Genomic DNA, 21,207 nt, shown 5'->3' on the forward strand with positions numbered 1-21,207 from the left:
GAGATTGGTAGTGACCAGAAACGTTTCTGCTTAAAAAGTTCAATTGTCGAATATCGTTTGTCTGCTTTTTTGTCACAGCAGCAACTTGTTCTGAATTACGCAACGTCAACAATAGGAAAATCAATTAGGTTGATTTCTGTAATTCAATGATTTTCTGATGTACATTTGACGAACTTTCCTAGTTCCTTTTCTTAAAAGGTAAAGTGCGCCAATAGAAACATAGAGCTAAGATTCACGAGGTTCATGAGATTGAGATTCTACATCAGGGCTTTTCCCCATTATAGCCCAGCAACCCATAGAGGTCATTGTGGCTCCGAAGCCTCTGAGTTCTTCTCTTTTGGCGGTTAGCTTCAATTGTTGCCAGCAACTAATCATAGAAGAAGAAGCTGGTGTTGCTGATAAAAGTAGAGAGGACTCGGTTTCAGAAGACGTTTTTTTGGTTGTATGGTGGTCAGATTTGAAAAATTTGGTTTAAGCGAATAAAGTTATCACCTAGCCGAGTGCAAACCATATGCTGTTTTTTTAGTTGACTTGTCACTTTGCGTCAAAACAGTTAACTCCAAGAGTCAACTTTCCTAGTTTTAATTTGTCTCACGAGTGTTTATATCAGAGAGATTACAAATGCTTGATCACAGTGATTTTGATTTACAAAGATTGGGGAAAATGTTGTTGTTTCGGCAACAGGTTTTAAGTAGGACATTTGTTAATTGTAAAAATAGGGAGCAATAAAAGAGCCTGGCATTTTATTTTGAGTGCATTCATAGTATAGAAAAGACAGACTATATAGAATATGTACAGACTCGAAAATTAGATTAAATTATGAAAAAAGGAAACCTGAAAAACTAAAAGGAAATTTTTGAGAAGATTTACTTCTGTTGCTCACTTTTAATCTTGCCATTAACTGATTCGGAATGGAAAAATGATATTTTGCATTTATTTGCACAGCAACTTGTATACAGAGTACCTTTATTTTATTACGCTAAATTATATATCCTAAAATTTTGTACTGCAGGAATAAATTCTTACGCATAAATAGTTTGCATCACACTTTCAGCATCAAAGTATTAAATGAGCAGTTTGGTTGGATTCATTGCAGGGCCACCGTAGTGTCAGGTTAGTATAGCGATGTTCGCTTCCGCTGAGAAAATAATAATCCAGTGAGCAATTCCCCAACTGAATACATGTTTTTTTTGGAAATTGGGCTGAATCGATAAACCACCCCAAGCTCTTGTATCGGAATATTACCACATGCTCGCAGATAAAATTACTTTTTGATTTTGAGCTTTGGAAATAAGACTTTTCAAATGTTCGACTCGCTTAGGCCAGAGAGACCGAATGATGGAAGTTAACTTTGGCCAATCAGAACTTAAGTCTCAACAAGACTGCTCGTATATCAAGGCAAAGCCTTGAATGTTCCGACTGTCCCTTAATCCAGATCATATAGTTTTTGGGGAAAAAAAAAGAAAAACTATACATTTTGGACAAAATCAGTAATCAGGTGTAAAAAAATTGAGGTACGAAATTAATATGACCAAATAAAAAATCTCAATTCAACTTGTATCCATTTTGTTGTTCGGGATATTTCACCACGCATAAAAAGTTTGCGCTACGTTTTCAGCATTATGAACAAAACTCCAAAACCCACAAAAATCAGTCCAGTGCATAACCAAATTGGCAATTTTAAACTTCCAGAACGGATCAAAAAATGATCGGAGGTAAAAATATAATCTTATATTTGATATCAGGGAGTCAATATCTTTAATGGGGTATAAAAAATCATTCCAAGCATAAATGTTCTGTTTTTTTTTCAAAAGTCGGAACAAACATCTCAATCAAATCAAAAAAACTTAAAGAAAGAAAATAAAAACAAGCCATTAAAATTTGCATTTACCGATTGCAAAATCAGCAGATTGGCAGCAGTGACTTTATTTATTTCAAATCAAAGACTCAAAAATTAGTATTTCAAAAACTGACAAAAAAGAAAACTGAAAGACAAATTTTACAATATCTGCATGGACTATAACTGCACGGATATCAGATTTTGATGGCCTAAAACTTTGAATCAATTTCGATCCTCCATTAAGAGAATAGCCACTTTTTGAGGGTAGCTAATCACAAGTGTCAAACTGAACAAGACTGCTCGTATCAAGCCTTGAATGTTCCGACCGTTTTTTAAAGTGTACATAATAATGTTCACTTTTGAATAAATTGATGAAACTTTGGTAAAAAATGTTTAAAAAAATCATGTTCTAAATTTTTTTCACAAAAATTATCCCTCCACATCACGCTACTTAAAGTACAAAATAATACACTCAGCGCATAGCTAAGTTTTCTATAAAGTCAAAAATTTGCAAAAATGAGTCTAACTGTTCAGATTAATAATTCTAATTACTTTCTAGTTTATATCAAGAATCAAGCTCGCTTCAATTTATTTTACTCTTCAACAACCATAATTGGGTTGCCTTATTTCCCATCAAAATTCACTATTGACAGTTTTTTAAATTTTCCAAAATTGTAAGGAGTTTTTACGAGGTAACGAAACATAAAATTTGTTTGAAAACATACTGCGCCATCTTTCTGAATGGCGCAATCGTAAGTACTAAAGAATTCTCAAGGGACCACTATCATTATAGTAGTACATCGGGATGCTTCAGATTCTATAAAAAATTTCGCCAAAAATAGCTAGTTAAACGTCGATTTTTCTGCGATCAGAAATGATCCGTCAATTTCGTCGAAAATTGTAACAAAAATGCATTTATCGCAATTACCATGAAAATCATAAATAAAATTTCTGTGCGTTTTCACAGTTGATAATATTCGTTCTTCAAATGACTAAACTTACAACAGTGTTCAGAACATACATGCTGCTTTGGTCTTGTCTGCTTTTCAAAGATTATTTAGAGCACTTAATAAGAACACCAGTTCTTGAACAAAGTTAATTAATTGTTGGTATATGACCTTCGGATAATTCGAATTCACTATTGCACAGAAACACCAAAATCGTATCTCTCTCGGCAAACCTCCGGAACTTGAAAGAGCTTAGATAGCCAAAAGAAATCAACGCAGCGTGATTGCAGAAATTGAGTTTTGCCTTATTAACTTCTACAGTGCTGATTTAAATTATCCGGACGAAACGAACAAAACTTGAACTTTCAAACGCGTTTTTCTCAAATTGGGTTAAGATTAGACAAAAAGTGAAGACGACAAAAGTTGCTTAGAATTTCACCAGAATTAATATGGTGCCATTTTTTCTCTAAAATTCTCAACAAAAATGTTACCCCAAAAATGGGTCATTTTGGCTTTTTTCAATTAATCAAGAATTACGCTGAAACTACTTTGTTAATTGATATGAAAATTATATCACAGGAAGCCTCTTACGCAGTTCAACAAAGTTTAAGAAGAGTTAATTTGCCAAAAACTTGCGCAAATTGTTCAAAACTTATTTTAAAACAGAGATTCTGGGTTTTATATAGTAAAAATCACATTTATTGACTATCAAGTGAAAATTTTTTCATTTATACTGGTTTTTGGAGATTTAACCCTTCTTAAACTTTGTTGAACTGCGTAAGAGGCTTCCTGTGATATAATTTTCATATCAATTAACAAAATAGTTTCATTAATTCTTGATTAATTGTTTCATTAATTCTAGTTAATTCTTGATTAATTGAAAAAAAGCCAAAATGACCCATTTTTGGGGAAACATTTTTGTTGAAAATTTCGGAGAAAAAATAGCACCATATTAATTCTGGTGAAATTCTAAGCAACTTTTGTTGTCTTCACTTTTTGTCTAATCTTAACCCAATTTGAGAAAAACGCGTTTGAAAATTCAAGTTTTGTTCGTTTCGTCCGGATAATTTAAATCAGCACTGTACAGTGCTGATTTAAATTAACCGGACAAAACGCGTTAAACTTGAAATTTAAAACGCGTTTTTCTCAAATTGGGTTGATTTTAGGAGAAAACTCATGAAGACAAAACTTGCTTAAAATTTTAGCAGAATTAATATGGTGTAACTTGTTTTGCAAAAATCGGGTCCAAAATTTTACCCCAAAAATGGGTCATTTTGGTTTTTCTTAGTTAATCAAAAATTACGCCAAAAATACCCAGTCGATTACAGACATAATTATATCAAAGTAAGCCCCTTGCGTAGCTCAACAAACTTTAAGAAGGGTATAATCTCCAAAAAATTGTATAAGTTAATTTATTTTTGTTTGATAGACAAAAAAGGTCATTTTTACTATATAAAATACCAACTTTTTATTTAAAAACAATTTTTAAACAATTTGCATTTTTTTTGGAGAAAATACCCTTCTTAAAGTTTGTTGAGCTACGTAAGGGGCTCACTTTGAAATAATTATGTCTGTGATCGACTGGGTATTTTTGGCGTAATTTTTGATTAACTAAGAAAAGCCAAAATGACCCATTTTTGGGGTAAAATTTCGGACCCGAATTCCGCAAAACAAATTACACCATATTAACTCTGCTAAAATTCTAAGCAAGTTTTGTCTTCACAAGTTTTCACCTAAAATCATCCCAATTTGAGAAAAAGGCGTTTTAAATTTCAAGTTTAACGCGTTTTGTCCGGTTAATTTAAATCAGCACTGTATTGGCGGAGACTGAAATCAAATCTAAGCAGAGGTGAGAGTCTCGCTGATTAAGAAACAAGCTTGGTACGATATTTCAAAATTAGTTTGTAAAAATAAAATTAAGATCTGGGTTTACTTCAGTTTTGGCATTTTATTTCTCTAAGAAGCCTAAAACATTAGTTTTGAACCTGTTTAGCGTTTATCTTGGATCACGTGACTATCTGTACTCGTCATGCCTCAATTGGACTTCGGACCTGATCAGCACAGGAAGGTAGGCCACAAGAATATTCAAACTACCTTTTAGCTTCATTATTGCGTATATGATCTACCGTGATTAGCCTTCTGTAACAAGAAATTAGTGGCTGCGATAGTTTACCAACAAATTTTAGAGCCACAAATATGAAGATTTGGAGATAGGTTGTAAGTGTTGGAGATAGGAGATATGCTGTAAGGAATTTGACATATGGGGGCGAAGCCTTATCCAAGCGCGATACGGCAAGGAAAACTTTTGAAGACTTTTGCATCGGAAAAGATTTTTCACTGTCATAAGAGTTATTTACACCTATAAGTAAGCAGTCGGAAATTCTAATACTTACAAAGCAAGCATTTGTAGTTTTTATGTTCGGCCATGCTTGCGTAGGTGTTGTTGCCGGTGGATGAGAGCGATCACTCTCTGCGCGCGGTTGAGTGGTACTTCAAGTTTGGCAAACTACCCCAGGACTTTGTGGTGCTATTCCACAGTGTGGACACCAGTAGCATCATCCCATCCAGTGGATACACGTGGGCAGGTGAGATAAGTAAGCACGAGCTATTATTACTACCAATAAATAATATAAATTACCCATACATGTCAACTTTATTCAGCATATGCGTTCGCACTAAGTAAATTTTCTAAACCAGGGAAGTGTATAGATAATGCCAAATTATGCGCAAAATTCTTTTCGAGCGAGCAATGCATCCGAACGGGAATATTTAACCCTAATGTTCATTTGACATAAAAAAATTCTCACTTTGAAGTCGCATCACAAAAACCAAGAAAACTACGCCCATTCTCTAACCAATTCAGTTTACTCAAGGTCGGCAAGATGTCCAAATTGTCAACGATGAAATACACCCACATTGAATCAAACTTATCTAGTTTGCAGTCATTGAAGTCAAATTTTTGATTTCAAGGTTTTAGCAAGATGTTTGAAAGCAACTTTTTCGGGCTTGCCTGGGTATTTTCACTAACCAGTTAAGACAGTTTTTGGAAAAAAATAGTTGCCGAAATATTGTCTATCCTGTATGGAATAGAAACTGAATTTTAAGCGTTGAAATATCGCTAATTTTTAAGTGTAGAATATCCTGAAGGCAGAAGGAAAATTATTGAACAGTCTAGTCCAGAGTTCTGTGACAAGATTGACTTAGGACGCATTGACTCCTGAAGTTATTGAAAAGTGAATTTTCAGGTCCTCTTCCGATGACTGCAGTTGAGAAGATGCTTAAGGAGAAAGAGCAAGAGGTCAAAGAACTCAAACTGAAGTACGTCAATCTGCTCAATGTCAACCATGTTCAAGGCCAGCTCACTTTTCGTTATGACTAACCCTTTTTTTAAGTAGTTCAAATATCTGTTATTTACCTTAGCTTAACGGTTTTTTTAATGAAATTTTTCTTTTTCTGGCGTAGTTCATATGGCAACAAGAAGCAACACTCCTTCCCGTACTTAAAGGCTCTGAAAATTGTCTTTGGCGTTATTGCCTGATATCTTTTTGAAAGCTGAACCAAGATCAGGGGCGGATTTAGGGGGAAGGCGGGGCGGACGCCCCCCCCCCTCAGGAATTCGACCCCCTGCCGACCCAAAGGGTCCCCCTTTGATACTTTTTCAGAATCCATTTTTGGCCAACCCACCCTAAATTTTTTCTAAAGGCGCCTTGGGCGCCAATATATACTAACTTTGAGGGGGAGCGCGCGCCAAAAATAAACGCGATTTTTTTTGTCAAAATTTTTCAAAAAGTGCCCAAAAACGGCTTTGACTGTTTTTTCAAAAATTTGAAATTTGCCTGCGGCGCAGAAAATTTAGCTAAAATAGGGGCAAAACAGTGCTTTGGGAGAGCTCGAAAATCAATTTGGTCGACCTAAAAAAAAAAATCCGCCCCCCCTCGAGAAAATTCTAGATCCGCCCCTGACCAAGATTACTATAGTTAGCAACTAGAAACAGTTGCAAAAATTCGCATAGACAGAAAAATACAAAGAGCAATCTGCCAAATTTTTATAAATATTTTGCAGGCATTTTTTTTCCGAAAAATGAATAAAATGGGGCATAAAAAATTCGGACAGACAGAATTATTTATTAAAGCAATCGTCCCATTTCGACAGATCTTTAAAAGCAATTTCATTTTTTTTTGGAGAACCTTGAGCCTCAAACTCTGATAAATTAGGCTTTACATGCTCTTTTGGTTAGTTTTATCTGTCCGATTTTTTTTGCTTCTGATAGAGTTGCAAGAAATTCGGACAGATAGAATTAAATAAAAAGAGTAACTGTCTAGACATCAAAGGAAGTTGAAACTGAAATAAACACAACGACGAAAGTTCATAAAGCAGAATTTTTGCACAAAACCTATAACCACGGCGGGAAATTGCATTCCTAAGTCGACCAGGCACACTAAGGGCAAGGTTTTGCACATCCTCTTTCGGCAAAGAAACCCAAATATCTCAAACTTTTTGGGCAGCTTCTTCAGGAGTTTTTGGTGGATCTAAAGCCATTTTTTTCTTTTTCCCCCCACTAATTTCGATAAGGTTTAGATCAGGGCTACATGGTGGCCAATCGAGAGACGAACAATTTTTTTCTGGTAAATAATTTTTTGTCACATTTGCAGTATGGGGGTGGTATTGTATTGCTGAAAAACAAACGTTCTTCTCGGGGGGGGGGGGGGTTTCAGCATGTCCACACAAAGGAGCAGAAATTTTGATAAAATTTTTTCTGTATAATGCTGGGCGTTCATTGTCGAATAGAAAGTTTCGATACAGCCGAAATCAAAAAAATAAAAAACAACCCCAGACTGTCAAATTTCTACCCCTCTAAATTTGGGTATCGATCGAAGTTCGTGTTTCAAATCGTTTGCCGGACCGTCTCCAAAAGTATTTTCTCGTTTTTAAATTTCACAAACATTTCGTCGGAAAACATAATCTAAATCCAATCGAAATTCAAGTAACGATTTGCATAAGAGATTCGTTTTACTCATTGTTGTGACGTCGAAAAATTTGCGAGTTTCTCGTAACGAAATCCTGCTTTTTGAATACGTTGAAAAGTAAATCTTGAGACGGGAACATTATTGCTCAGGGGGCTGAGGATTTCTGAAATTAGTTTCCAAATTTTGAATGATTTGATCATCTTCACTTCCATCTGTTTTATTGGGGCGGCCTAATTTTTTTGTTGTTGAATATATAGAGAGTTGAAAAAGTTCGGACATACAGAATTAATTGAAAAGAGCAATCGTACTATTTTGACAGATTTTTGCATGCAATTTCTTCTTTCATACAGCCTTGAGACACGAAATCGGACTGAAAAGTTAGATTTTGCATGCAAAATATTTCCAAAAAAGGTCAATTACTCTTTTTAATTAATTTTGTCTGTCCGAACTTTTTGCTACTTATTATAACTCCTTGATATGCGTCTTTGTAAAATTTCATAAACGGTAAATTTTGAATTTAAGTAATTTTGCTAGCCTGATTTATTGTTAGATCTGGATTTACAACGCAGCATTTAAAAATTAGGCGGCTTGCGTAGTCATTGAATAATCGATGACCTCGCATTTCGAATTTAGTCTGACAAAAAATTGAAGGTTATTCGGCTTCAGATTTTGCATGCAAAAAAACGTCGAAAAACACTGACTGCTCATTTTAATTAATTCTGTTTGTCCGAAGTTTTTGCTACTAATATTTGAACTTAGTCTGTCCAAAATTTTGGACAGACTAAGATCTTTTGATACTCAGATGAAGATCCCACTACTTTGAAGCAAAAAAAAACTTAATGGAAAAGTGCCTGTAGGCGAGTTTCTCTACTCTTCCGCTTTCAATCATGCGGGGGAGGCGATTATTGATGCTTGTGAGCAGAGAAGTATTCATTACGTCATTATGGGCAACAGAGGCATGGGTGCGATTAGGAGGACTTTTCTGGGCAGTATCAGCGACTACGTCTTACATCATGCACATATTCCGGTCACTATTATTCCACCGCCGACATTGAAGAAAGACTCAAAATCGAAAGAAACTGAGCAGCCGAATGGAACTGCGAAGGATCCAAAGGAAGCAACAAATGAAAAAAGCTAGCTGAAAAAAGCGCAATCAATTGATGAATTGAGCTTATTTGTAAATCATTCATACGAAACTAAATTAATAAGAAGTAAATTTTCAGGGGAATTTTTTTCGTGTTGATCAATGAACTGTAAAACATCAGGACAAAGATAAAGCACCTGTATAAAGGCAGACCCGTGCAAAAAATTTAGGATTATGTTGAGAACCTACTGTGAGCGATCAATTTCATGCACGCTAAATTCTCCCATTTTCCAGGTTTTAGGCTCCAGAAATTTTAGTCAGAGACAGTTTACCAATTAACCGCAATCGATGACAAATGCTGATAATGCATATAATATGTAGATCAGCTTTTAATGAAAATATGCATAAATTCCATAAAATTCGAAAGAAAAATGTAAATGCATGATAAACATTTTCCTAGACTATTGAAGTGAATGCTTAGTATTTTCAGACAAGAGAACAAGATTGCTTGCATCAGGGCGTTGACCTAAATGTTCCGACTGCCCTGTAATATATACTGAAGTAACAATTTGAAAGGAAATCCTGGCTTAATTTTTTTTAGGTTTTCGTTTTTCCCAACACTTGCCAATTGAATTACCGTTGATTTTTTTTGCCAGTTATCGTTGTTGGTAAAATTAAAAGGGTTAATTAATGTCTAATTAAGCCAATTTGTGCAATTGTAATCTATCAAATTGTGTTTAATATGTGTGAGAGATAATTTAAAAAACTGAATTTGAAAAAAAACTTATACGCAAAGTCTTGGATTTTTTTGACCGGATCAACGAAGAAATTTTGAAAATGGGTTATTGTTCCACATTTCTAAGAAAGTTAAAAAACATTTGGGTTTTTTCCCCATATAATCTTTGACATTTTTACCAGCTTTTTTTGACGAAATTAATATCTTTCGAGGAATATTGTTGTATTGAGCTCAATTTAAAAAGAAATTATTTGGCCCGTGATCATTTTTTGTAAAATTTTGAGTATTTAAAAGTTCCCTTTTTGAACAATTTGGGACAAACTGCGCGAGATATTATTCGTGCTTTTAACGCGTAAGCGAAAATTTAACTAGTCTTAAAATCGTTTCAAATTCATTTGAGGCATGTAATGCGGTTTTTTTGCTACTTAGGTGTATAAAAACAAATGATTTGTATTTCACATAGCGTGTGGGGAGGGGGTGATTTTTCTAACCAATTTTCATGTTCTCAGAACTTTCAAGGTCTCATTTAATTTCGTGGGCAGTTATCCAAAACCACAAAGAAGTTTTTTTTTGCTTTACAGACCAGAAAAAAATGCTGAGCTTCTTGATTGAAAAACCAAACAACTTAAACTGAGTGTTACTTATTGTTGGAAACTGTTAACTACACAGTAAAACTTACCAGCCGATAATCGATAATCCATAATTTGAATCAATTTGATGGGGGTGATGTGAAATATAAAATGTGGTTTTTTCACCAAGGAGGGACCACCTGTGGAAATAAATTACGGAAAAAAGTGTAAGAACATTCCGTAACGCGGATTAACGACATATTCCGTTTGTCATTTGACATAAGGTATGCAGCTCTGTCAAAATTCAAACAAAATTCAAGAACTGACACATAATACAAGTGGTTTAACTTATCAGTTCGCTAATTGCGCATTGTTCATCGTTTTTTGTTTCCGTTTTTGTATTGTTTTTTTCTTCCGGTTTTTTTCGTCAGCAACTGTTTGATACAAGCCATTGAGAAGACAATTATTTTTTATTGCAAAACGGAATCAGTAGATTGAAAAAGTAGTAAATATGCTTGCTATATTTATGGTTTGTATACTCGAAAAAAGAAAAATATATGTTCCATTGTCTTTTCGAAGGGCGAAACAAGAAAACTGCTCCTGTCAGATTCAAGCTTTGAGTGTTCTGACTGCGTTTTAAAGTCTATGGAGTAGCGTTTTTCTAAGAAAAAGTGTAATGAAGTTGTCAAAAAAAAGAACGATGAAAACTAAATAATCATCTAAATAATTAACAAGAACAACTAGCTTGCCTCAATTCAAATTGGAACAATTTTGTAGTGTGGGATAATTAACCGCGCAAAAATACTTTGCGCTACAATTTTCTAATCAAATTTCAAAGCAGCTCAGAGGAACTTGTTTCGGAGCAAGAAACAAGTCACCCAGAGCGCGCCCGACAGGGTTTCAGAGCGCGCTCGACGGCTTATAAAGATCCGAAAATCGGTCCCCCCGAATGAGCAAATATTGTTTCAGAACAATACTGCTGCAGAAGCCGTCCAAGCTTATATATTCTTCACTTTTTCGAAAATCAACAGAATTAACTAGTTTCTATTCAAACTTTTGTGTTGTCTGAAATCACAAAAAAAAAAGATTTTCTCATAAATAAGTTTCCACTAGAAGGTACACTTCATTTGGAGATGTGTCCTCTAAGTAAAACGTATCTTAAAACTCGATTTATCTTGAAAATTTTTATTTTTGATTCGGAATTCGTTGTTTGAAAATCCAGGTAGCAATAAAAATTTTTGCGCATTCATTTTTGTTTTTCCCATTTCTCGTTCACAAACAATTAGTTTCGTATCAGGGCAATACCCTAACTGTTTCAAATGTTTTCTTAACATCCTACTGATATGTTTACAGTTGAAACAAGACGGTTCGTATATCAGGGCGAAACATTGAATAATAATATACAACAATAAATTGTTTTCAGGCTCAAAAATTGATAGATTAGTATAAGATATTGGTAATAACTATATCTTGGTGTGAAGCTTAAAAGAACGCCTTTAGACCAAATGGTCCGTTTTCAAACGTCTCTGAATATTTTGATCACTCCATAGTCAGCAGTGTGGGATAAATATAATGGGTTGGTTCGCCACGCATAAACAACTTGCATTACATTTTTCTCATCCTTATTTATAATTTCAAGAACTGAATAAAATAAAACAGGTTCTAAATTTTTCTTTTTAAACTGTTTAATTGATCACAGTCATTCGACCGAATAAAAAATCCACGAGCATAGAAAAACCCGCGCTTTAAACAAAAAATGATGAAAAATTTTAAGAAAAATCTATATATTGGTTCCTCATTTCATCTCTCCACGCGTATCTCTCCAAGTTTTCATTCCAAACGAGTGTTTTTGACAATTTTTAAACCCCTCAGAATTTTGCGAGGAATGATCGTTTGTGAGGAATGAAGTTTTTTTTAATTGATGCGATTTTCTTATTTTGATTTTTTGCTTAAAATTGTGAAATATTTAAAAGACTTCGTGTTCTGCGGTCAAAGTCAAGAACAAATTTTGCCTGCAACCGTTTTTGAAAATTAATGGGTTTTGTAACATGTAGCTTGTACGGCAAATTGAATGATTCCAAAACTAACTGATCCAAGTTAAGTGTTCCTTATAGCATGATATTCAAAGAGAAATACATCACTTAGTTTTTAAAAATGCGCATAGGAGAAAACTTAACAAAAAGAAAGTGCAAAGTAAGTGCGAAAATAACCTTTTTAGGGCAGCCATTAAAAAGCCGTCGTATAAAAAGATTCTATTCCGATTTTCTCTAGATTTTCTCCGTTATTACAGAACAGAAAAACTTCAATGTAAAATTTTAAAAAATGCTATAGATTTGTCTTTCCTGTTGATGTTTGGCTTGAAAAAAACCCTGACTATAATTAACTAGAAAACTTGTTGCACCAAAAATGAATTGTTCTAGATTGAATTATTCAAGTATAGGTCATTTGCCTATTAAAATTTAGCCTTGAACGTTGATAAAGAAAATGACATTTGGAAAAAATTTGCATAACTTTACTTTTCATACTGCGGGCGCCCTTAGATTTAGAAAGCTCGAAAATGATTCCCTTCATCACAATAGTTTGCGGTGAAAAACTCTCCTCGAGTGACTCTTTCTCTCTGTAGCTCCAGTGGAGACTTTTTTGAGTCTAAAAGTTAGCTCAACTATCGAAACAAAAGGACTAGAAACAATTGATTAAGTTTCTCGAGATTTTGATGAACTTCACTGCCTTGCAAAAATCCATGTAAATCGATTCAAATCAATTTCTTAAGCAATAAAATCAATTTTTGTTTCTTTGTGAAAATCTTTTTAAACCGTTCTAAATTGACTGACGTATCTAATTGGGCGGGCTATCGTAAATCGGTTTTCAAACCGTTTTTTATCTGCAGAAAAATTGATTTCTATCAATTTTAAGCTCAAAGTTGTCAGTGCGTGCAATTCGAGAGGCGAATCATTGAATGAATCTTATTTTAAATTTTGCTGTCTGAACCATATAGATGTAGGTTGCATTGTTAATGTGGTTGATGATAAAAATGATACAAAATTACTTGAGAGATAACTAATAGTTGCAATTGGTCCATTACATTTTTATTGTTCAATCCAAATTCGTTTTTATCTATGCAATTTTTTTCTACCGTAATAGATCTTAAGTTTCTGAGATTTTTAAACAGCAGTCGTTTACTCTTGTTGCTCCTCAATTCGAAAAAAATTAAGAAGCGGATTCATGCGAGGAGGGCCTTCTGACCACTCAAAATGTTCGTCTTTCGGTATCATTATATGACAATTTTTCTTGCCTGACCGACCTTAAGGGTTTTCTATTACGCCTTCGGCGCCAAATTAAATTAACTCTTAGGGAGGAGCTTACCAAAATAATACAATTTTTTGACCAAAACTTTCTGTTGGTCATAGTAAGGTCTTATAATTGATAAGGTAGAGTCTCATAGTGATTGGAGAGAGCTTGGAAAATCAATTAGGAATGTTTTTTGAAAATTCGAATGTTTTTTGAAATCCGCCCCTTAAAAACCCATATCCGTCTCTTGCTTGGGATGTTTTATTTCAAATCAATTGCGAACTTTTCATTAATCCATTTTGGCTAAGTTTTTTTTTAGTATCTGACAAATATCAACGCTCTGACTCGAAGCTCAGAAAATTAATTCACCTTCGACCAACGTTTATAAAATAATGAGCATTTAAGATTGCCAAATTACCAAATTTTGGGTTAATAACTACTATATTTCAATTAAAACGTTGCTTAGAAAAAAATCAATTTGTTTTAAAAAAACTGGAAAAAAAATTGAGGCTGCTCAACAGCTAATCCTTCTGTAAGCATAAGGAGGCATTTCTATTTTGATTCATTGATTAAGTGCCTGAAAATTGAAATATCAAAAGCGAGGAAAATTTGTTTGCATCAAATATTCTTTTATCAAATGCATTTAAGTTATAAGGAAGAAGAACTTCCTGTTGATAATTTTTGTTTTTAAAATGTACTTTTTCAATGGACATCAACAGGGATTATTTTTTATGTAGATTTAAAACTGCTGCTGAAACCTTGAAGGGCTGTCAGAACGTTCGGAGTTTTGCCCTGTAAAGAGCAGTCGTCTTCAAAAAAAATTGTCTCCGCATCAACCTCCAACTAAAACATAAGTAGTTGGAGATGTATAGCTGGATATCTTTTTTAACCAATACTCCTCGCATTTTTTATGTGGTCGCATACTGATTTAGGAGCACTTGGAAAATCAAAATGATTCACTAAAATAAGTCGACAAAAAAAATTGAAATCCGCCTTTTCGACATAATTCCTTTGCGACCAATTGGAGTGCCGGAAAAATAAAAATCACAAAAGTGAAGAAGCTCTAAATGCAAAAGCTGTTACATTTATCAAAACTGTCTATTAATAAAAAATATTTTATAGAGAATTTAATTTTTTGGCGGACACCATTAGGGTTTGTTTGTTACGTAGGTTGAAAACTACTACAATACTGCAGACACTTTGAGTGGCAGTAGGAACTTTCAAAGTTTGGTCATGTTACGAGCAGTCTGGTTAATACACTGGTTAACTAACTGATCAGATAAATGCTTTAGAAATATACTTAGTGCAGGTGGGGCGATTGCACCCCCGGGTCGGGGTGATCGTCTTAACTTTAGACTTTGTCCAGCAAGTGTAGTTTTGCGACTAAGTTTCCGCGGTCGAGAAGCAGCCTCAAATCGAATACAAAGTTGACTGCCAATTACAATTGTTGGGTCAACCGTCAGTCGAGCTGGGGTGGGCCAACAAGCCCAAAAGCACAAACCGAAAATAAGATTACCGTTAATAAATTAATATTGTCATGCAGAAAACATAATAACAGGGAGGGCGACAATTCGTAATAGGCGACGATTTGTAAGAAGACTGCTCGTATCAGGGCGAAATCCTGAATGTTCCGACTGCCTTTTAAGGTCTAGGGCGCAGTAATAACATGAAAAAATTAAATGTAATAAATAAACTATTTGTTTTAATGTGAGCCATATAAAACACAAAAAGATAGATTTTGATCTTATTTACAAATCAATTATGGCAAATAAGCTTCCTTCAATAATTGGAACGATTTCTAAGACAAAATAAATCTCCGCTTGCGTATTAATAGCATCAAATATATCGCGTTGGTCAAGTTGGTCAAATTGGCAATATTTAAACTACCACAAAAAATGATCGCAGGTGAAATGTCTGTTTAATTTTAAGCTCAGGACAACAAAGTGTTTTGAACGGTTATTTTAAAGTTTTTGTCAAACATGGCTACTTAAAAAGTCGAAATTTGTCTGAATAAAAACATACCACCCCGAGCACAAATATTCCGTTACTTTCGTTACACACATTCCGTTACTTTTGTCAGAATAACAAGCGACAATTCGTAACAGGGCATTGCCTTGCTCCGCTGCGATTACAATTGGCACAAAAGGAATAGTGCGCATAAATTAGTGTTTGCGGCCTAAACTAATGTTACGAATTGTCGCCTGTTACGACTTGTCGCTTCACGGAATAACAGATTGTCCTTGTTGTTATGCAATTGTTTCGGAAGTATGCCTTCAGAAAAAGAACAGTGGAAACGTATTTTGTTCAGCCAAGAATTCGAAACATAGATCAAGCACAGTCGAAACTTGCACTTCAAGCTACCCGCATTTATTTTCAAGCGTTAATAATCGGTTGTATTAAGATTTAAGGATCAATTGATCAATTGAACTAAATTTGAGAAAAAATTAATTTTAATGAGATGAAATTGATTATAGTTTTTTTAAAATCATATTACAATCACAAATAATCGCTTATTAATTCATCTACTTTTTTGATACAATTAGAATCGATTATAATTGATTATAATTGATTATTTTTATCCCAATTACCAAATCATAAGGTTCGCACAAAAAATCCATTGTAATCTATTATAATCCCTTTTGTTTGCCCCTTTTGTCTTTGGCCTTGCATCTGAATTGCTTTTATTTTATGCTTTTCGCATAAGTTGGTTTATGTGAAAAAAGGGAAAATTGTTTTAGCAGTGTTCAAATCAATTCAAATTTACACCTTTTTTTCTTTTATTCGTTTAGAGTTGTTTCATGATGCACATTTTAAGTTCTTTCCAAAAATCAGATTTAGTTTAATGACTTATTTGGACGAATTCTTTTTTCACCTACCGCGGGAAATTTTCAAATAATATGAAAGGTTCTCCATGAAACTTTTGTTTTGTGGAAAAATGGAAAAGTTTTGTGTTCAGCTGATTTAAGATGTGACAATAAATCTCATTTCAGGGATTTTGTTTTCAAAGAATACCTAATTTTGATTTATAATGAATTACGATCAATTATAATATCACTGAAAGTGTTTCGGAAAAATTATAATCAATTATAATAGATTATAATTTATTATAATTTCACTAATAATCTTATTATCACAATGGTTTATAAATTGCTTGAACATCTAAACTTGGAGCTTATAAATAATTATAATTTTGATTTAAGTACAATTATAAATGTAACATAATCGATTACTTTCTCTTTCTACTGAGTGCGGGTGTGCCGAGCACATACCTAGTTTTTTTGGTAAAAAAGTCGAAACAATCGAAATATATCGAATACGAGTCAAAAAAGAAACATAAGTCGAGAACCTCGCGAGTCCCCCCTCCAAAAAGCCTTCCTTTGAAACAAATTTATGCCAGCGAAATTTGGTGGATCAATGGAAGTTAACTTAGATTGGCTGGGGGAGCTCTCACCTTTATCGTCAATTCGTTTAGGGTGAAAACTCTTAACTATTTAGGCGCTAGAGCTAATCAAATGCTTTTTTGCCTTCGCTCCTCCTCCCAAAACTTCAAACTTTCTCTTTTTCAAGTAGTTTTACGTGTTATTATGGGTAAATGCATAATGATGCGATGTAAGGCATGGATATTTTCTGTTCATAATTGTTAGTTTGTTCACAATGCCAAGTTTGATTGATTTTTGACAGCGTTAAAATAGTTTTTAATAACTGAAAACAAAAGGTGGATGGGAGAGGAAAAGAACTGCTTGTTTTACTGATGACCATGTGAGCTAAAAGCTTGATGAAAAAATTGTGACGGGGAATTTCTGAGCTACTGTACAGGCTCTTTTTTTTTCTCTTCCCCACCTTCAAAGTTTTTTGTTCACATTCTTTCACGTTGTTGTTAACATTTTGTTCACATTCTTCAAAAATGATATATGGACTAATTATGCCATGGGAAACATATTTGGTTTTCTTACTCAACCTTGTAAAACCCCTCGTTACACCATAAAAAGATGTTTATGTAGATGGGGGAGTAAAAAGAGACTCTGAGCCTACAACAGGAGTAGCTGGTTGATCTGCAAAGATTACAAAAAATTCCGAACGCCCTCCTTAATATGAAATTCAGATTCAACTTTATTGGGATGAGTGAAAAGAAAACGCATCGAATTGATCATTTGCGGGAAACACTTTAATCACTTCAATAGAGTTGTTTGTACTTTTTTAAATCCGATTTTCTTGGTTAGGATTATGGATGCTTGGAGTGGTTGTAACGGAACAAAAAAAATACTATTAGCAATAGTTCAATTAAATTATGACAAATCAATTATTTGTAAAGTATTGAAAATGAATTTCGATTAGTGAGATATATGCGCCAAAAAAAATCTGATTTCAAATTATGAGTTAAGAGGGTTTTTAGGGTATTTGATAAAAGCTAAAAAGTTCATTTTCCAATACACAAGCAAATGCCGCTAAACAAAACAAGACTGCTCGTATCAGGGCGAAGCCCTGAATGTTCCGACTGCCTTTTAAAGTCTATGCAGCAGTAATAACATGGAAAATTTAAATGAAATAAAATAAAATTAAAATTTTTTTCTAAAAAATTTGAGATTTTTTGTAAAAACATCACCCCACACACCATATTAAGTATAAAGTGATAGAATTTGCTCCTATTAACAAATCAATTATGGCATATATTCTTCCCTGAACCAATTTGGAACGATTTTTAAGACGTAGTAAATCCCGCTTACGCTTTAATAGCGCGAAATATATCGCGCATTAATTGTCCCAAATTGGCCAAAATGGCAATCTTTGAACCCCTATAGCTTTACGAAAGAAGATCACCGGTAAAATATTTTTTCAAATCAAGTCGGAACAACAATACTGGGCTTTGTTCCAGTTTCACACCCCCCTCGTAAAGTTACAAAATAAAGATGTTCAAAAATTGTTCACACGGCAATTTGCATATTAGAAGCATTGTACAAACTTGCTCACCTTTTCACGCTGACACGTTTTCATGCAGTTTATAACATCAAAAGTCAATTTAATTAGACTTTAATTTAAGGGAATTCAGAAAAAACAAAAGGGGGGAGACTGGAAAAGAGCCCAATACTGTTCGTATATCAGGGCAAAGCAAAATTTCGACTGCACCTTAATCGGTATCAAATAGTTGTTGCTAATGAATATATTTTAAAATCATATATTTTGGACGATATTATAAGTGCGACTGATTAGCTTGCCTCAATTCTTTTTGGAATAATTTTGCTGTGCGGGATATTTTGCTGCGCAAAAATAAATCGCATTAGACTTTTGGCGTTAACATTAAACTCTTCAGAGCGCGCATAAATTAGTTCACAGCATAGCCAAATTGGCAATTTTCAGACGCCCAAAATTCAATATATTCTTGCTATATGAAAGATTCTTGTTAAAAACTATCATTTCGATCGGCGAAAAATGACTAAAAAAAAACAAATCACCCCAAGCATGAATAATCCGTCGAAAGTCGGAACAATAAGACTATTGGTATATCAGGGCAAAACCTTGGATGTTTTGATGACATAATTGGTGTCGAAGTTTTCCCCGTACAGCAAACCTTATCTTGTCAAATTAAAATGTGAAATGCTAAAATTCGAGTCGAATTTTTATGACCTATTAGAAGGTCTCAATTTCTTTTGGAAGGGTAATGAGTGCGAATATTTTGCAACTCATGAACCATTCTCGTATGAAACCCAGCATCTATGAAAAAGTATCAATCCAGAAGCTATGCAATCAGTTTTTTATTCTGGTGCAAACTTGTTTGCTTGGCAATCCAATGATTTCCGGATCAATTCCTACACGCTCTCCCTTCAAAAAACTGCATCAAGCATATTTTTCTTTACTTTCTTCGAAAGTCAAATTACAAATTGTTGGTTCAAGTCATTTATATGTATAAAATTTTCATTTTATGCTTTTTTTTTCAAAGAAACCTGGTCGTCAACGTTTGTATAGTGGAATACCTTTAATAGTCAGCTTGGATTGCCGAGATTTACTGCTTCAATCAAAACTCAAGCTTTGAAATGGGATTCAATTGTTTAACCATATGAACCGTTTCTCTGATGTAAGTGGTATTTTGAGGAAAAAGCTATTCATTTAGTGCTTGGAGGTACAGCATAAAATATATTTTTAGCACGTAGGTCGGAAACTTGCTTGCTCGAAAGAGAGCTAAAAATTGGTTTGTTTCTCATAGTTAATTCTTTTCTGTCACCGAATGCCTTGAAAAAACAATATTCAGTTGACCAGTACCCGGGTCGAGATGTTCATTTCATGTTCCAGCCGTCTCGACCAAAACCAAAATTGGTGTTTCCATCGTTTTGACCAAATTTTGGCTGTTTTGACTGTGCTTGACTAAAACTCGGTATGTTTTGACTGTGCTTGACTGAATCAAATGTGCTCGACCGTGCGCTACCGAAGGAAGATATATTTTGACTGTGCTCGACGGAAAAATGTGTTTGACCGTGCTCGACCCAAGCAAGATATGTTTCGTTTGTGCTCGACAAAAACAAACAAGCTCTACACAAGCAAAATATGTTTTGACCGTACTCGACCAAATTCGGATATGATTGACTTCCAAAAAACATGGTTCATCTAAATTTAAACGTTGCAGTTTAAGTTTTTTGGTAACATCTCATGATGTTTTCTTATCAATATAAAATAATAATAGTCATTTGCAACTTAAATGCTTTGAGAGATGAACTTTTAGCTATTTTCCATTTCTTTGAATACTGGCTTGCAATTGGAGTCTTGCATATTAAAAAATATGTTGACATTTCAAAAAAAAATGACTCCGAAAGACCGTTGGTCAAATGGTAATTTTCTAACGTGCTCGAGGTATGTTTTGACCGTGCTCAAGAAATATTTCAAGCATAAAGTGAGCACCTACATCCGCGGGTAATCAAGTGATGGTATGATCATTTATCAGACAGTTTGTTTAGAGATTGTGTCGTTTTGCGTCCCTCATCACGGAGTGACCGAATAAGGAAAAATTGTTTTCAGTTACTTTCAGACAATCTGACTTGAGTATTTCAAATAAAACTTCAAAGAAATTGCGAAAATTTTAAAGAAAGCGACTAAAATCAGGCCATTAGTTTTAATTTTGAATATATGGAAAACAAGCAGATACAATAATTTTCACATATTGAAAGTCGAGTGAGGAAATTGGAAAAACCTAAAACCATTTTTTCATACAGAGGATAAGCTGAGCTTTGCACCACTTGCGATACACATATCAATGACTATGAATTAAATCAAACGACAAAAAATTCAAAAAAATGTTTTAGTCACTAAAAATTGCCACAAAAACCCTAAATATTCGGAACAAAATTGCTTGCACCAAGAAAAGTAGGTCTCAACTGGAATCGAACTTCCGGGCTTTGGCGTCTCAACCATAGGGCTTACAGCAACTTGAAATAAACCTAAATTTTTGGGCTACGGGAACTAAGCCGACAAAAACAAACAGACGGATGATAGTCTAAAAAAGGTGACCCGATTTGCATTTATAATAATCAAGCGGTAACAAAGCCGAAGAAACCTGAGCAGAAACCCTTCATGCCGAAAAGAAAATCAAAAAATCTAAACTTATAAAATATGTTAAGTCCCTTTTCCCCTCAAGGCGCACACACGCGCAAAAAAAAATTGGTCGTACAAGTTTTGATTCGGCCGGACTTTAAATGATTAAAACAACTGCAGTAAAAAATTAATACAGCTAAAATAAACAGTTTTTAGATGTGGCATTTAAATCAAAAAATATAAGCAGACAAATAATAG

At 34.1% G+C, this 21,207-nt stretch overlaps 1 protein-coding gene across 9 annotated transcripts; it reads left to right on the top strand.

The window, feature by feature from the left end:
* Positions 1 to 997: 997 nt before the first annotated feature.
* Positions 998 to 8,963, top strand: LOC134844288 (universal stress protein Sll1388-like). Of its 9 annotated transcripts, none has more exons than XM_063860894.1 (6): positions 2,995 to 3,107; positions 4,614 to 4,668; positions 4,781 to 4,855; positions 5,225 to 5,381; positions 6,033 to 6,140; positions 8,612 to 8,963. In XM_063860894.1, the coding sequence occupies exons 3-6, from the start codon at positions 4,817 to 4,819 to the stop codon at positions 8,890 to 8,892; spliced, it is 585 nt and encodes a 194-aa protein (XP_063716964.1). In that variant the 5' UTR covers positions 2,995 to 3,107; positions 4,614 to 4,668; positions 4,781 to 4,816; the 3' UTR covers positions 8,893 to 8,963. The 9 variants fall into 9 exon arrangements, with proteins under 9 accessions (XP_063716969.1, XP_063716964.1, XP_063716966.1 ...); XM_063860896.1 differs by having other exon boundaries at positions 4,614 to 4,636; XM_063860895.1 differs by having other exon boundaries at positions 3,001 to 3,107; positions 4,598 to 4,668.
* Positions 8,964 to 21,207: the final 12,244 nt, after the last annotated feature.

Source organism: Symsagittifera roscoffensis, chromosome 4 (assembly GCF_963678635.1).
Source record: "Symsagittifera roscoffensis chromosome 4, txSymRosc1.1, whole genome shotgun sequence".
Lineage (NCBI taxonomy): Eukaryota > Metazoa > Xenacoelomorpha > Acoela > Convolutidae > Symsagittifera > Symsagittifera roscoffensis.

Excerpts from the sequence above, each read along its gene's own strand:
- LOC134844288 (XM_063860899.1), top strand. The coding sequence starts at position 4,817 with ATGCCTCAATTGGACTTCGGACCTGATCAGCACAGGAAG. Across the intron at positions 4,856-5,224 it reads GACCTGATCAGCACAGGAAG|GTGTTGTTGCCGGTGGATGA; the intron begins GTAGGCCACAAG and ends ATGCTTGCGTAG. Across the intron at positions 5,382-6,032 it reads CACGTGGGCAGGTGAGATAA|GTCCTCTTCCGATGACTGCA; the intron begins GTAAGCACGAGC and ends GTGAATTTTCAG.